Source organism: Cetorhinus maximus, chromosome 13, assembly GCF_964194155.1.
Source record: "Cetorhinus maximus chromosome 13, sCetMax3.hap1.1, whole genome shotgun sequence".
NCBI classification, from domain to species: Eukaryota; Metazoa; Chordata; class Chondrichthyes; order Lamniformes; family Cetorhinidae; genus Cetorhinus; species Cetorhinus maximus.
In genome coordinates this window covers 85,949,014-85,966,376 of record NC_135891.1, presented here as the reverse complement: position 1 = coordinate 85,966,376, position 17,363 = coordinate 85,949,014, and the positions used below count along the sequence as shown (strand labels likewise).

At 45.0% G+C, this 17,363-nt stretch overlaps 1 protein-coding gene across 1 annotated transcript in view; it reads right to left on the bottom strand.

Annotated features, from left to right (window-relative positions):
• The window catches only part of LOC144688771 (SH2 domain-containing adapter protein F-like), a 270,816-nt gene extending 253,801 nt beyond the window's left edge, over nucleotides 1–17,015 (bottom strand). The window contains exons 1-2 of the mRNA XM_078555683.1: nucleotides 16,293–17,015; nucleotides 15,569–15,923 (exon numbers count right to left, since the gene is read on the bottom strand). Coding sequence (XP_078411809.1) covers nucleotides 15,569–15,901 — 333 coding nt within the window. The 5' untranslated portion in view covers nucleotides 15,902–15,923; nucleotides 16,293–17,015. The remainder of the gene's footprint in view (nucleotides 1–15,568; nucleotides 15,924–16,292) is intronic.
• Nucleotides 17,016–17,363: the final 348 nt, after the last annotated feature.

The window sequence follows — 17,363 nt, the reverse complement described above, 5'->3', positions numbered from 1 at the left end:
TACTAGCTGAGCAACATACTAAAATAAGGTCCAATGATAGTGGAGGAACATTCCAGAATGATCACCAGCATCCACTACTGGAGGAGTGATGAATAAAAAAGCAACTGCACCCAATACAGGGAAGATCAAAGAAAATTCTAGAATCTTATTATTAAAATCAGACGTTTAAGTAGTGTATGTATACACATTCCCAAAGTGGTGACTCAATATCATAATTGGGGATGGAAAAGGGCAGGAATGTGGGATAAGAAGGGTTTGTTTCACAAGAGCACAGATTCTGTTGACTACCCTGAGTGTAAGTATTTCCCATTATTGGTTATCAGTTTGCCCTTTACTAAATTGAACTTATCTTGTTTTACTCTCGCAATTTAATTTAAACTAATATTCTTGAGCTACCCCCTCTATTCCTTTAATTATCTAAAACATTAAAGATAACTTTGGAGCAGCTACTTACTTTGCACATCAGACAGTGCATGGCTGACTTTGATTCCCTTTTATTATTAAATGTAATAAAAGTTCATTATCAGATATCTCCATATCTAAACTGAAAGACACAGCTTTGTCTACATAACCCAGACGTTGGATACTAGAGATCAGCCTTTTCACTGCACAGCCTTGAGTGTTATCAACCAAAACTGGACATAGTGCCCAAGATGTAGTCTGACTGTACAATTTAGGGCTTGCCCTGATTAGTACACTACAATGCTGGCTATATTGGAGGGACAAGATTGGTGCTGGGGTAGGTTTTGTCTGTTGAAACATGGTTGGGTACTCTGTACCCTTGGTGCCAACCTGTCCCTTTCTTCTCTTAGGCTCCTGGACTCTGCCTTGCCATTTTGCCCTGCTCCCTTTTCTGTCCAGTCCCCCTATCCCTTCCACTACCTCAGCAATGCTCTGTGTCTTGTAAATGTCCTTAATTTCTCACATTATTTTGTATGTTAATACGTTAATAAATTGAGGGCAGCAGAGCAGCAGGGAAGCAAAGGAGAAAAAACACGGACAGGTACAAGATTTGAGAACAACACCAAGATGTTAGCTGTTATCAAAGACCATGAAAGTTGTAGAACTGTGATCACCGATGTTGCAAAATATGGCAGCGGAAGAAGAAGGTATCACTTAATTTAATTAACCATCTCCTGTTTTCCATATAGGCATTTAAATACCATTCCAGTGTATGCCCTTGTCTGCACACACATGTATATATTTATACTCTACCCTTTTAGAAGTTATTACGGATCCTGATTCCACCACTGTTTCTGTCAGGAATTTCCATAGCCTGACAGTTTTCTCAATAAAAAGATCCCCTAAATGCCCTTTGCTCTTGCAGTGATGATCTTAAATTTGAGCTTTCTAACTAACTCACCAAGCAGCGGAAATGGCTTTCCCTGATTTACCTAGTCAAAACCCTCCTTAATTTTGAACTTGTCTACCAGATCAGTAACTGGCACAGATAATGATCTTTATGGACATACATGTACTTAGATCCTGTAATTAACACCATTCCAATATTGTTCATTGTTAAGTTGCAGTAGTCACTGTGCATTCATTCACCATCTTCACCAAGGGTCATCCATTCACCATCTTCACCAAGGTCCATCCATTCACCATCGTCACCAAGGCCATCCATTCACCAAGGGCCATTCATTCACCATCTTCACCAAGGTCCACCCATTCACCATCTTCACCAAGGTCCATTCATTCACCATCTTCACCAAGGTCCATCCATTCACCATCTTCACCAAGGTCCACCTATTCACCATCTTCACCAAGGGCCATTCATTCACCATCTACACCTAGGGCCATCCATTCACCATCTTCACCAAGGGCCATTCATTCACCATCTTCACCAAGATCCACCTGCAAATTATTAGTCTCTCTTCAAGCCAATTACTGCTGATGACACAATTCATACATTCAGAGAATCACAGAATCTTTACAGTACAGAAGGAGGCCATTCAGGCTATCAAGTTTGCACTGGCTCACTGAAAAGTGCAATCTATCTAATCCTACTCCCCTGCCTTATCCCTGTAGCCTTACATTCTTTCTTTTCAGGTAGCAATCCAATTCCCTTTTGAATGGCTCAATCAAACCTGCCTCCACTGCCCTTTCAGGAAGTTCGTTCCAGATTCCAGCCACCCCCTTAAGTGCAAAAATGTTTCCTCACATCACTTCTACTCCTATTGCCCATTATTTTGAATCTGTGCCATCTAGTTCTTGATGTACTCTTGGGTGGGAACAGTTTCTCACTATTTACCCTGTCCATACCCCTCAGAGTCTTGAATACCTCTATCAAGTCTCCTCTCAGCCTTCTTTTCTCCAAGGAAAACAGGCTCAACCTCTCCAATCTATCCTCACAACTACAGTTGTTTGTCCCTGGAATCATTCTTGTGAATCCCCTCTGTACTCTCTCCAGTGACTTCACATCCTTCTTCAAGTATGGTGCCCAGAACTGGAGGCAGTACTCCAGATGAGGCCTAACTAGTGTCTTATACAAGTTCAACGTGACCTCCTTACTCTTGTACTCAATGCCCCGATTAATAAAACCTAGGATACCATATGATTTATTAACTGCTCTCTCAATATGCCCTGCCCCATTCAATGACATATGTACATATACATTGAGGTCCCATTGCTCCTGCACCTCCTTCAGAGTTTCTCCCTTTATTTTACACTGTCTCTTCACACTCATCCTGCCAAAATGAATCAGCTCACACTTTTCTGCATTGAACTTCATTTGCCATTTGTTTGCCCAATCCACTCAATATGTCTATGTCCTTTTGAAATTTAAGACTATCTTCATCACAGTTGACAATGGTTCCTATCTTCATATCATCCACAAATTTTGAAATCATGCCCTGCACACTACTGTCGAGGTTGATATATATCAAGAAGAGCAAGGGTCCCAAGACAGACCCCTGGGGAACTCCACTACAGACCTTCCTCCGATCTGAAAAACTATCACTACTCTCTGTATCCTATCACTCAGCCAATTTCTTATCCAAGTGCCTACTTTCCCATTCAGAAAACAATTGTGTTTGCTCTTTTCTTACTTCCTTGAAGGTGAGGGCTCTTGCTGGGATTTGGTTCCACAAGTTGGGAGGGTCTTTGGCACCTCACCCATGTAACCCTTCTTCACGTGTTGGCAGCCTGATAGACAGAGTCTGCGTCAATGATGTCCATACTTGGTGAGTTCTCTGCAAGAGAGCCAGGCACTTCCCAAAGTTGAGGGAGGGAAATTCATCTTGTGCTGCTGTTGGATCCCACATCCTAGCTACCACATCATTCTTTCTTTATTTCTTTGGAACATCTTGTTCAACTGTAAATGTGTGTTCCTTGTCCTACTCCTTTGCAACCAGTCTAAATCTAACTCTCCATTCTTATTTTGAAGCCCTTGAGAACATTTTTTTAAATCATAAAACAGTATTGGTAACACCTGGGGCCAGGGTGTTTGCATGTACCTGGTACTTTGGAAGTGAAGAGGTGGGTGGGGGTGGTGGTGAAGAGAAGGAAGTTGATTCCAGGCCAACTTTGGACATGACTGTGTGACCGCTCAAATAAGCCCTGGATCAAATGGTTTTCTGCCTCCTCTTGATGAAATTCCAAACAGTTATTTATATAGAACAGAACGTATAGAATAATAACTTTAACAATGATACACACCAACAACTGCAACAGCACATCACCTTCTGCTTTCTCTCCTCCACAGAGCCTTCTGGAACTTGCCCCATGAACGTAACTTTACCCACCCCTTCCTCAGGAGCGTAGGAGGCTTAACTTCAGCTGCCAACAGCCCTCATCATTACAACAAGTGAAAACACATTGCTGATCTCCTTCCAATGGTTTATGTCAGCTTGGCACAGCTGGTGGCACCCACACCATGGGCGGATTTTTAGGCCTTATCGCGGCAAGCCGTTTAAAAGTCCATTGACTTCAGCAGGACTGTAAAATCCCACCGGCATAAAATTCCACCCAATGAATCAAGAATTGTTGGGTCAAGCCTCATGCCACAGACTTAAGCACAAAATTTAAGTATTTAAGTGTACAGTACAGGCAGCACTGAGGGAGTGCAGCACTGCCAAAGGTGGCACCTTTCTGCTGAGGCGTTAAAGCGAGGTCCCAGCTGCTCTATCAGGTGGACGTAAAGGATCCTATGACACTGTTTGAGGAAGAGCAGGGGAGTTACCCCTGGTGCTCTGGCCAATATTTATCCCTCAATAATGTTGATAAAACAGATGATCTGGTCATTAACCCATTGCTGTTTGTGGGAACTTGCTGTGCACAAATTCGCTGCTGCCTTTCCTACATTTCAACAGCAACTGCAATTCAAAAGTACTTCATTGGCTGTAAAGAACTTGAGACATCAAGAGATCGTGAAAGGCACCATATAAATGCAAGCTTTTTGTTCGTCTCAGCTTGGCTTGAACGGTGGCAGTGTCACCACTGACTCAATGGTTTGTAGAGTGAAATAACATTTCAGGATTTGAGCACATAATCTAGGCCAACACTTCAGTGCAGCACAATGGGCATGCTGCATTGTGGAAGGTACTGTGTTTTTGATGTTAAACCAAGGCATTAATCCGAGAGCACGATGATCTCCCTGTGCTGACCAACTCATTGGTTATTGACAGCTCGAGAGGAGGTGGTATGTGCTTTATAAATGCAAGATTGTTCCTTTCAGTGGAGAAATGTATCATCTAGTGTGGTGCTAAACTGGAAGGATCTCACAACAATCCCTTTAAAAGCAGAGGGAAGTTAAATAAGTCAATCAATATGAAAGGCAATCCATCATTAAACCACACGGAGCCAACCAAGCAGACAACTCCCTGCTGCAAGTGGAAATAGTTTCAGTGTTGGCAAGGTAGCAACTGTTTCAAAAAGCTGCAGATTGTAGGGGGTGAGGGGCTGCATGTGTCCACCTGCATAAATGTCAGGGATTTGCAGCACCAACTGACTATTTCCCCAGCTTTGTATGCCAGAGAATGGGGCAATGTCAATGACCCATTTGCCATTGATTGACAATGGTCAAAACATAAAAGAATAGCAATCTACTTAGAGCTTTGGTGTAATTCGCATAGGGACTGTAATGTTCCATTGAAATCCTTAATGCTGTCCTATTTAATTATTGTGAATATAGTGCAGCATCCTCCACCGCAAATTTGTGTGAGATCACAAATCCTCACTTTAATTTAATTCAGCCTTGTGGTACTGCAGTAGTGTTTCAAATTGCAAAACTGATGGGGAAGAGAGTGAAAAGTGAATGGAAAGGAAGAATTAATAGTTAAAAAACTGAAGGCTGTTATCCCAAATTACATCCCCCATTCCAATTACTTCTTTAATACTTTAAAATGGTGGAGCTCTTTATTTCTCTTCCTCTTACAATCTTTTAAACTGAATATTGTGTGACTGAACCTCGATTTACCTTTCTCCCCTATTCCGTGGTGTCTTGTCCCGTTGGCTTTCACCCAACTTTCTCCGGGAATGGAAAACTAGGAGGCGAGTGTATGAATTCCACTCTTAGCATTAGCAGCTGGACTGGCCTTTGAAGTGGGAGCTATGCACAGGATGAAGAGCATGTTGGTGTGATCACACACTGTGGTGACGGATTGTGAGTAAAGGGGCCTGAATCGGTGACAAGCCGCATGGCGACTCTCCATCTACATCACATTAGAGGGTTGCTGTGCAAAAATCTCCACAAAGAGACTTAACGTTGATATAGAGATTTGGAGTTTGCTCAGAAAAGGCCTTTAAAACCTTTCAGTTACAATCCATTACTCGATGGTTATGCATGTAAACTCAATCAGCAATTTATGCACAACAAGATCCCACAATTAAAAAAAAAGGACAATGAGCCAAGTGAATCCACTTCTTGGCAAGGAGTGATTGCGGGAGGAACATTAGCCAGAAGGACGCATGGAAAACACTACCCTGGGATTTTTAGTTTCCAGTTTGAGCTGCTAATGGGGGCAAGGTTTGAATGATGGGGGATTGGGTGCAGACAGATGCACAGAAAACTGGAAATATCAGGACCAATCCCTCACTTTGTAGGCCCAGGGAGAACATCACCGGCGTGCAGACTTTCATTTTAATGGCTGGCAAAATCATGGCTTGTGGCCTTGAGCGGCACACTCTCCTGGGTGCTGCCCCCAACTGAGAGCCTGCGATTGGCTGCAATTCATCTCAGCTTTTCTCTCCTCCAGATGGAGATGGGATAAGTACTTCAAGCCCAAACATGCTGCCCGAGACTTTCCTTCTCTTTTGATATTCACTGTCAAAGCTGCAATATAAGAGGAGCCTGACTGCTCTCTGATCAGAAGCAGTGGTTCTGTGGGTCTGTTACCCATTCAGAATTAAACCGTGCTCAGCTCTTCCAATTTTCCTTTAGCTGATGTGGTGGGATAACTTATTGAGGTTTTTAGTTAACTTTCATTGGCAGCAAAAACAAATATCAGAATTCCAGCCAGGATCCCATCCCACCCACTAACAAGGCCCCATTCTGCTCCCCATTGGATATAGGGATCCTTCAGCAAAAGTGGGGAACCTCCAAGGAGTTAAACCCAACTCGTTAAACGATGCATTTGTTACAAAGTGAATAGCTCAGGATTGTTTTAACCACATGAGAGTGAGCACTAAGACCCTGGAGATGTAAATAGCTTTACCAGTTGCTTTGTTGTACAGATGAAGTAACCCAGCTCTTAGGGGCTGCCAAGTTTTTTCTGAATGACTAACCCTGGGAGTCCAGCATTGCTTCACAGAAAATGAGAACCTCAGGCACTTAAAATTACAGAAATTGCAACATCAGTGAAACTACTACTCCAAACCGCAGCCCCCTGCAGTTAATAGAAAAACTCTGTCCAAAGTGTGATGTTCAAAAACCCATGTTCTTATGCAGTCATTGCAACAGATCTCAGCCCCTGGGTTCATGCTAATTAGAGCCTCAGAAACAGCAAATACCAACCAAGGCCCTCACCGTTTCAACAATGGGCAATGCAAAGAGGGATTTTATTTTTAATCCATTTCCCAGTCTTTCTGCTTACTAAAAATGGAACATTCACTATGATGTTGATGCCAAGCACAAGCTGAGAGCCAGCGGTAGGGTTTCCAGGCCTCCAGAATTGACCTGGAGCCTCCAGAAATTAAGGTTTTAACTCCTGGATGTCACTGTGAGCAAAAGCTGGGAGAAAAATCATTGGTGTATTATAACACCATGTTCTTTTTGTCTTCTTTGAGCACTTTACTTTATTAATCGTACAAATATTGAAGATAGGAAAAAAGTTGTTTGACTGGGCAAGGCAGTTGAAAGTGGGGGGTCATTTAATGAAACTTCTGAGAATATGTCTAACTAGGACTTAATGGCAGTATAAAAGGAGGCTCAGTGTGTAAATACCTCACTGACACCTGCTGCAGAGTTCACATGTCTGGACATCAGGTGAGGACAGGATCAATCTGACTGCGATGCTCTCACAGTCAAATAGCCTGGTGAACATTTCACAGCCAATCATCCGGGTTCATCCAGCCAGCAGGGCACCCACATAATCGGTTGCATGATTAAGAATATGTGGCCCATGATCTTTCAATGTGCACATCCATGAGCAAGGAACATAAAATTGTCTCCACTAGCTCGACTCGGACATGGAGAACAGCCACACGGCTGACTAGACAGCTGCAATTTTCTCACAATTTGCACTCCAACAGCACCTCTAACTCATGTGTCCTGTGGCATCTTAGAGCAGCAGAACTGGACAGAAATGGACATCGAACCACAAGAGCTGTGACCAAAAGCTTGGTCAAGGGGGGTAGGATTTGTTAAGGAGACAGTTAAAAGGACAGAAAGGTGGAGAGGCAGAGATATCGGGGAAGGATTCCAGACTTTAGGGCCGGGATGGTTAAAACTGCCAATGGTGGAACCTCAGGCAGGCGGGTGAGGAGGACAGAGATGTTGGAGGAGGTTGGGGGCAAGGTGTTGGAAGAGGATGAGGCACTGGAGAGCGGGAACAAGGGGTGTGGCAGAGAAGGAGGTGGCAGAGTGAATGCAATAATTAATACTTAAACTAGTTGCATATTTTTTCTATGTGAGGTTAAAGCAAAATCTCTTTCCTAAAACACTGAAATTCTATCCCTTTGGATTTCAATTCATTACACAGCATGCAAACACAGCCTGTTATTGCGGGATACATTAGATGTGATATACTGCTGAATTGCTACATGAATTTTAGCCAAGTGCTTGTCAAAGTCAGGGGCCAGTAAAAGGCCCTTGTGATGTTCAGACATGACTAAAGAGTCTAGGCAGCTTGTGGTCAGGGAGCCTCCTGATCACTTTCACTCATTATTTGACTGTTTTAGTTGGAAAACAAAGCACAAGGAAACATTGAGGCTTTTTGGCCAGTCCTCAAAGAATGATTTAGAGCTGTCAGGGCAGGAAGTGTTCATCAAAACTGGTCAGAATATACTGTTACAGCCACTTCTATAGAAAAGCACACGTTCCTTTTTACAACCCAGCACCAATTTAGTTTTGTGCCGGTGAAACGTAGCTTGGCTTTTGAAAATTTCAGCACGTCAGCTTATGAGAATTTTCAAGAAAAGGGCTGTTTTCCTTTCAAAATGCAAGGTAAGGAGCCTCTGCTCGAGACTGTCTGAGTTAGCTGATTTCAGTCGAGGTTGCTATCGACAATGGAACAACTGAACACAACACTCTACAAACAGGGCAATCAGCCAGGGTTCCGACTCTTCATTGCTCTCCAGCAACTTCCTGCTAGACCATATCAGTATGTTGATGCCAGATGAGGACGGGACTTGGTGCAGCTGTGATGTCTCTCAGAGTTGAGCTGTTTGACCACTCGCCATTTGAGTCAGATGCCAGAGTGACCAGGGAGAACATTTGGGTTGGCGGAATAAAATAAAAGTCTGTGCTCTTATTGACCATACATCAAAATCAGGTTCCAGATTGGTAGCTTAACAATGGTAACACACAGCTACAGACTGAGTCAAGTGGCCAAATAAATTGCCAAATAATAGCTATGGATTGAATTTGCACCCCCATTCGTAATAAACAGGCTGATGTCCTGGGAAGGGCTGAAGTAAGCGATGATTTCTGAAGGATTTTTTGATGGCAATATTTAAGCTGCTGTTTGGAGATGGAGTCTAGCACCTCTTCCAACAACTGACATACATTATAGCGCCTTTAACTTAGTGAGGTGTCCCATAAGGCATTTCACAGTCACTTAATTAGACAATTGACACTGAGCCAGAGAAGGAGACATTAGAGCAGGTGGCTAAAAGTTTGGTCAAAGAGAGAGCTTTTAAGAAGCGTCTTAAAAAGAGGACAGAGAGATGGAGAGGTTTAAGGAGGGATGTCTAGAGCTTGATTGTTGAAAGGACAGCCACCATCGGTGAGATGAAGAGAGCAGAGATGCACGTGAACCAGAGCTGAAAGATCACAGAGTTTTTGGAGGGCTGGAGGAGGTTATAGGGATAGAGGAGGGGGGGGGAGGCCATGGAGACCTCTGAACATGAGGAGGAAAATTTTAATATCAAGGCATTGGTGGATCTGGAACCAAACACACACCAGGATTGTGAACAGGCTTGTTCAGTCCCAAGATAGTGGCCAGGGAGGGAGCTGAATAGGTGGCGAGCAAACAAAGTGCTTGGCAGCTTCAATCTTCCTACTGTTTAATTGGAGGAAATTATGGCTCACACATGACTGGATGTCAGAGAAGCAAGCTGACAAGATAGAGGCAGTGGAGGATATGGATCGTCAAACTCGCTGTTTTGCAGACGTTCCTCACACAGTCATGAAAATACAACAGCCAGGCACAGTCAAAACATTGTGATGTCAAAGCAACTGCCAACAGCTGTCACTTCTTGCCAGCCTGGGCTGGATGCAGAACTCGAATTTGAAAGGAATCACCTCTGGCTAATGTCCCATAACTGATGAGTCACGGTTGCACTATGTCCAGTCAGAAGCAACAATCTCAGCTATGGACCTTTTCATTAGTGACTCATTTGGGTTTCCACAACAATTTATTAGGTTCATGGTCACCTTTATCAGCACAAGCTCTTTATTTCCAGATTTAATTGGTGGTGGGTGTAAACAAATGTCCTTTTAATAATGTCTAGATCTGATGAAAGGTCACAGGCCTGAAACATCAACTCTGTTTCTCTCTCCACAGATGCTGCCAAGCCTGCTGAGTATTTTCAGCATTTTCTCTTTTTATTTCAGGTTTCCAGGTACACTGTATTTAGCATTTGTCCTTTTACTGATGTTGCTTTCACCTTCCATCCACAGGTTAATGCAAATGCTGATGTCTTAAAATGACAGCAGCAACTGCTTCCTCAGGGTTGGGGCACTTTCTGCATTGAATTACTTTGGCTGTCGGTCGGAAAGGCATTTTGTTTAGCTGCTGCAGGAAATGACACTGCGCTTGCCTAAACTCTCTTTTGATGACACCCACCAGCACTGCCTGTATCAGGCTGCCATCAGCAATAAGCCACTACTGTCAAGGCTGGCTTAGAAGCACTCGCCTCTTTGGCACTGAGAGGAGTCTCCACCATTGGACACAGAAGGAACCAAAGTTATAATGTCTGAAAAGTCCAAATCCCTTAAATCCTATAAAGCTGAAGCTCTGTGTGAGATGTAACTGCTACTCCGATATATGATGAACTCGTAACATCTCCCTCACGATCCTGGACAAGATACAAGAAAAACTTGTTGCCTGATTCTTCTCCCAGGTGCAACTTTGAAACCTTTTCTCCTTTACAGCCTCCAGTTAATTGATACAAATGGTCATCGGGTCACTCGACCTTCCTTCATCGCTTAGTCCTTAATTTTGAATACACCGTCGTAGACTCTGGCACTCCTTGCTGGATCCTCATTGTTGAATCTGAAAGTCAATGCACTCTTACTCCAAATTATTTTCTTCCCCTTAGAAAAGTGGAACTCCTCACCACTACGCTCCCTTCCTACAAGCTTTTAGAAACCAACCTTGCTATCGTCTAATCAGTTGTTGCTAAATTTATCACGTCTTCTATTCTACTCTTCAGTCATTATGTCCTGCACTGTGACCTTTGGGTTGGATTTCCAAAATGCAGACAATCTAATTTTCACTTGATAGAAACCTGCAGCACGAAATGTCATTGAAAATCAGAGTCAGAGGAAAAAATGCAATCGAGATGCACTAAAAAAAAGTATCCACCTAACTCGAAATTCAACTAGGGAGCTTTATAGTACACATGATCTTTTCCAATCAATGTTCCGTGAAACAGTAACAAATGAAGGGGAACATAATTGATAAACGGTTTGCCCAGTATTCCAATCACTACGTGAAAGGCAGTAATGTGACAATAGATCATCAGTGTGAAGACTCATTTTAAGGAGCCTCCAAGCATTTGAAGCTTCCCCTCAAAGGCCCACTTGCCTTGTGTAGCGCTCAGCTCCAAGGAACACAGAGGCCCAGGTTCAGTTCCCACCCCTGAGATCAGCCGATCTCAGCGAAACTACCAGTGGCAGTGCTGCAACTGGTCTAGGCCTCATTTGGGGGAAGGTCAGTTGGGGTCACGTTCCTGATCACTATCTATGGTGTGCATGTGTAGATGACAGGTGTAGGCAAGGATCAGACGTGGTTCTACATCGCCCGCCAACACAAGAAGAACCTGTTGCCACACAGAACCTAGGTTTGCCATTGAAGCATGGCCAACGGCATTAGGGGAAGGGGTTACCAACCCTCCAGATTGTTCTGGAGTCTCCAGGAATTGGAAAATTATTTGCTGGGACATTGCTACAAATAAGCTATGGAGAAATGTCATTGGCCATTAAAAAAAAAGTGTTCTTCTCTGTTTTGCTTAAACGCTTTCATTTAATTAATTATAAAAGTCACAGAGATGAGGAAAACATGGCTGTTTCACCAACAGGCAAGATTAATCCAACTGGGTAACAAAGTTTGATCCTGCTTCCAATTGGCTGTGGGCCGACAGCACACCCAAGGGATGCACTAATGGCGGAACTGTATGGTTGAGACAGAAGGTAATGTGACAAAACCCCCAGGATACACCCAGCTAGTGTTAGGAACAATGTTCCCTCTGAATTTTCCTTGTTGTTTACAGTCTGTTTATTGCATTGCACTGTACATTCCAGAGGATTGTGTGGCTGCGCACCCTGGAGGCAATCCTAGGTAGCATAGTGTAGCTGCCCTTAAGTAACCATATCCCAGAGGTTCCATTCTTACCTATCTTAACGTACAATTTGCAATGGCTTCTCTTCCTGCTCCTGTTCCTGCACCATTTCTTTTTTTTAATTCATTTACAGGATATGGGCTTCACTGGCTACGTCAGCATTTATTACCCATCCCTAATTGCCCTTGAGAAGATGGTGGTGAGCTGCCTTCTTGAATCGCTGCTGTCCATGTAGTGTGGGTACACCCACAGTGCTGTTGGGAAGGGAGTTCCAGGATTTTGACCCAGCAGCAGTGTCCCCCAAGGATCGATCCTTGGCCTCCTCCTATTTCTCATCTACATGCTGCCCCTCTATGACATCATCCATAAGCACAGCATTAGTTTTCACATGCACACGGATGACACCCAGCTCTACTTCACCACCCCCTCTCTCGACTTCTAAACTTTTCCTAACTTACCAGGCTGCTCATCAGTACTGGATGAGCAGAAATTTCTTTCAATTAAATACGGGGGGAAGTCTGAAGCCATTGTTTTTGGTCCCAGCTCCAAACTCTGTCGCCTAGCTACCGATTCAATCCATCTCCCTGGCCACAGTTTGGGATTAAGCCAGTCTGTTCACAACCTTGGTGTTGCATTTGATCTCAAGATGAGTTTCCGACCTCATATTCGTGCCATCGCCAAGACTGCCTATTTCCACCTCCGTAACTTCACCTGACTTGTCCCCATCTCAGCTCATCTGCTGATGAAACCCTCCTTCGTGTCATTATTACCTCTAGACTTAACTCCTGGCTAGTCTCCGACACCCTATCCTTCATGAACTTGAAGTCATCCAAAATGCTGCTGCCCATGTCTTAAATCGCAGCAAATCTCACTCCCCTTTATGCTTGCTGACCTACATTGGCTCTCAGTCAAGCAACATCTTGATTTTAAAATTCTCATCGTTGCTTTCAAATCCCTCCATGGCCTCGCCCCTCCCTATCTCTGTAAGCTCCTACAGCCCCACAACCCTCAGAGATGGCTGCATTCCTCAAATTCTGGTCTCTTGTACATCCCCAATTTTAATCTTCAGTTGCCCAGGTCCCAAGATCTGGAATACCCTCCCTACACTTATCCACCTCTGCATCTCACTTTCCTCCTTTAAGACTCTCCTTAAAACCTACCGTTTTAATCAAGATTTGGGTCATCTGATCTAATATCTCCTTATGTGGCTCAGTGTCATACTTTGTTTCTTTAATGCTCCAGCGAAACCCCTTGGAATGTTCTATTATGTTAAAAGTGCCATATAAATATAAGTTGTTGTTGTTGAGTCAACAACTTCCGAAGAGAAGGGGTGAAAATTGGAATGGGGATGGGGGCGAGGTGAGGTAAAATAAGACACGTAGAAAGGCTTTATCATTTGATGGGAATTGGCAGGAATTAACAAGCCTGGGGCTGAGGACCCAGTCAGAGAACACTTAACATCACTCTGTCAATTTATGTGCAGGCTGCATGGAGCTATCAGCAAAATGTAATGATATCACTTCAAGGTAACTGTTACCATGAGGTCAAATGCAGCCTCCTGAAGAACACTAGCGTGCAGTTTACAGGGTAAATCTGCAAAAAAAATTATATTCATTAACTGCTTTCCTAAGTGCGATGCCTCAGTATTATCAGGACTCTAGGTCAGCATTTGGGTAAATTATAGAGAATTAATAGGGCTGCAATAGTTGGGCTGTGGGAAGATTTAATGCATTACAAACCCATAAGTGACATGTAGAACATACAATAGGCAACTGACAGACAGTTACAAGCCTGCCACTCAGACAGACGATGGTGGATGTTAAACTGACGATTTATGAATGCTTGTAGAACCTTGAAATTGAGCAGCAGCCTTGAGTCTCCCTCTCTGCTCTCAGTTACTAGGTTATGCATCCCACAAGGGATTTTTCTCTTCTCCCTCTCCTTATGGTAGGGGAAATGCTATTCAGTTTTCATCTCCTGAAATCAGGGCCAATTGTAATGCCAATTACAAAGGGTCTGTACACTAGCCCAGCTGGGATCAGTTTTCCTGGTATGAATGGGAACACAGGCTACTGATGGTAGGGGATGGAAGGGGGGGGGGGGCGTGGGAAGTGGTGGTGGTAGCGTGGAGCAGAGAGGGGAAAAGGGAGAGGGGGCAGCAACGAGAGGGGCAGAAGAGAGACAGTCAGGGTAGGAGAGGGGAGACAGATGGGAGGAGAGGATGACGAGGCAGGAGGCAGGGCATGAGGGAGGGGGCAATAGGGGAAGGACACATGGGGCCATGAAGAAAGGAGCAGGGCAATGGGGGAAAGGGTGTGTGGGCAATGTAGGGGAAGAATACAGGAGGCAACATGGAAGAAGAGTGCTGAGACAACAGGGTGGAAGAGTGCAGGGGGCAATGGGGCAGAAGAGCATAGGATTGCAATGTTGGGGAAGAATGCGGGGGGGCAATGGAATGGAACAACATAACGGGAGGGCAATGGGGTGGAACAGCACAGGAGCAATGGCAGGGAGAGCATCGGGCATTGGTGAAGGGAAAGTGCAGGTCAATGGGGAGCGTGCATGAGGGGGCAAAAGGTGGAGAGGGTGGGGGCAAAGGGTAGAATGCATGGGGGGGCAACAGGTGGAGAGCATGGGGGGCAAGGAGTAGAGAGCATGGGTGTAACAGATGCAGAGTGCAGGGGGGCAAGGGATAAAGAACATGGAGGTTAACAGGTGGAGAATGTGGGGGGGCAAGGGGAGAGAGCAAGGGGGGCAACAGGTGGAGACAGTGTGGGGCAAGTGGTAGAGAACATGGGGTGCAACAGGTGGAGAGCGTGGGGGCTAGGGGAAAGCACAGTGGGGATAATGGGCAGAGAGCGCAGAGGGGGCAACAGGTGGAGAGTGTGGCAGGACATGGGGTAAAGGACATAGGGATACCAAGGGGTAGTGAACATGGGGCAACAGGTGGGGAGTGTGGGGGTAAGGGAAGAATGTAGTGGGGGCAATGGGCAGAGTGCGCAGAGGGGGCAATGGGCGAAGACAGTGGCAGGACATGGGGTAGAAAGCATGGGGGTACCAAGGGCCAGAGAATGCGGGGGGCAACAGGTGGGGAGTGTGGGGGCCAGGGGGAGAGCGCAGTGTGGACAACTGGCAGAGAGTGCACTGGGGGCAATGGGGGAGTGGAGGGGGTGGGGGTGGGGGTGTGGGGTAGGGAAACGCTGAAGTGGAACCTTTCTGGCTGGTGTGGGTCAGCCTCTGACTCAGCAGCTGGAACCCATTTCTCAGGTGGGTCTCACCATCGGCAGGGACTAGTCCACACTCAGTACCCTTCATTACTAAACCATGTGATCGGCCAGAAGTTTTACACAGAGAGAAAAACAAAACACAGCAGAAAGGAGGGGAGGGGAGAGCTGGTACTCACAGTCTCAGGCTTGCCCTTCGCCTCCTCGGTGCCCAGTATTTTTGCCCTGCTGCCCAGGTCGGTGCTGTCCACTTTAATGAGGCGGTGTTTGGGGGAAACATACTTGATGTCGGGGGAGGCTGGCTTCTGGTGCTGGGAGGAGAGTCCGAGCGGATGCTCGCTCTCTGAGACCCTGCCTCTGCCCTCACTCTCCTCGTAGGGATCCTCGAAGTCCAAGTTCCTCTGGGCTCGGTAAGCCTTGAGGATTTCACTCTCGCTGTAGTCGGGTTTAGGAGGCTGGGGAGGCACCCGGCGGCTCCCGAAACTCAAATAGTCCTTCAGCCACTTGGCCATGTCTGGCGCCGCAGATTCGTTTCTGAAATTGACCGACAGAGAGAGAGAGAGAGAGAGAAATTAAACTGTGTTAATTCCAGGAGAAACCGACCCGCGGAGATCCGGCAACCGCTTAAAAACACCCGGGGGGAATACATCAAATCCATGAGCCCTCATGTCAGTGCAATTAAATAGCTCAATTAAAGGTCTTCGTGACCCATCTTCCCCAAATCAGTGACTATTCTAACTTTCAATTTAATATTTTCTTTTCAAAAGTTTCAACAATAAGGCGTTCAAAAGGTTGTCAAGAATAATAATTCCTTTTCGTGTGTGTGTGTGTGTGTGTGTTAAAAGAAGCCAATAATTGTCACTGTGCCCAGGCAAGGTTGCTGGAAGATGGAGAGTTGGTTACCTGTTTGTGGCAATGTGAAGCTTTACATCAACCCTCGACCCCCCTCGCTTCTTCTCTGCTCCCAGTGATATTCAGGAGCTGGGCTGCACTGTTACGGAGCTGGAATCAGGCTGCAGTTTGAAGTGACTGAGAGAGAGAGAGAGAGAGAGAGACTCTGGGGAGCTGCAGTTAGATCCGCGGGGCTGGTTTCAGGAGCTGCATCTCTCTCTCTCTTTCTCTCTCTGTAGCTCCAAGGTGTGAAACATCCAGCAGCAGCCCCGAGCCACATTGCCTTCTCTTTTCATTAAAGGGGAAGAGCCACCCGCTCCTCAGGGCAGACAGCTCTATTGGCCGACACAAAAAAAAAACACAAGCAAAATAATAAACTTCAGCCACAGGAGAGGAACAAAAGGTATTGACTAAGAGCACGTCCCACAACAGTCAGCCTCCCTAACGAGGACAGATTCTACAGGCTTTTACTTGCAAATTTGCAATTTGGTAATGCTGTGGTTAAAACAATTTTTTAAAAAAAGTTCAGTAAATCAATCTGAAATATTTCACTCTTTCTCTCGCTACTCTCTGACCTGCAGAGCATTTTTGCAGAATTTTCTGTTTTCAGATTCCCAGTATCCGCAATATTTATAATAAATGCTCATTATCAGATTCATTAACAGGTTGAAATGTGTCAAGGAACGTTATGTGCTGTTTAGCAAGCGGACGAGGGCTTGGGTGTTTCATCTGGGCTGGCACATCTGTGCTTTACTAAATGGGCGCCGTTCAGACTGGCATTAAACCAAAGCCCTTTTTATTTAAATGGGTGTTTAAAATGGCCAACGCTTCTCCCTGAACCCACCACCCACCCCAAACCGGTTAACTGATTGTTCATCCCGCTGCTGTCTGTGGGATATCGCTCTGTACAGATCAACAGTTAACAGCCCTCCAACAAAAACAAAGGGCTGATGCTTTAAGATGTTTCGAGCAGCTGCTATAGGAATGCAAATTTGTAAACGGTTTGTTAGGAATATAAAAAAAATTAAAACAATGTCCCCAAATTCTTAAAACTATCCTGAAGGTAAGATTTGAACAAAGGGC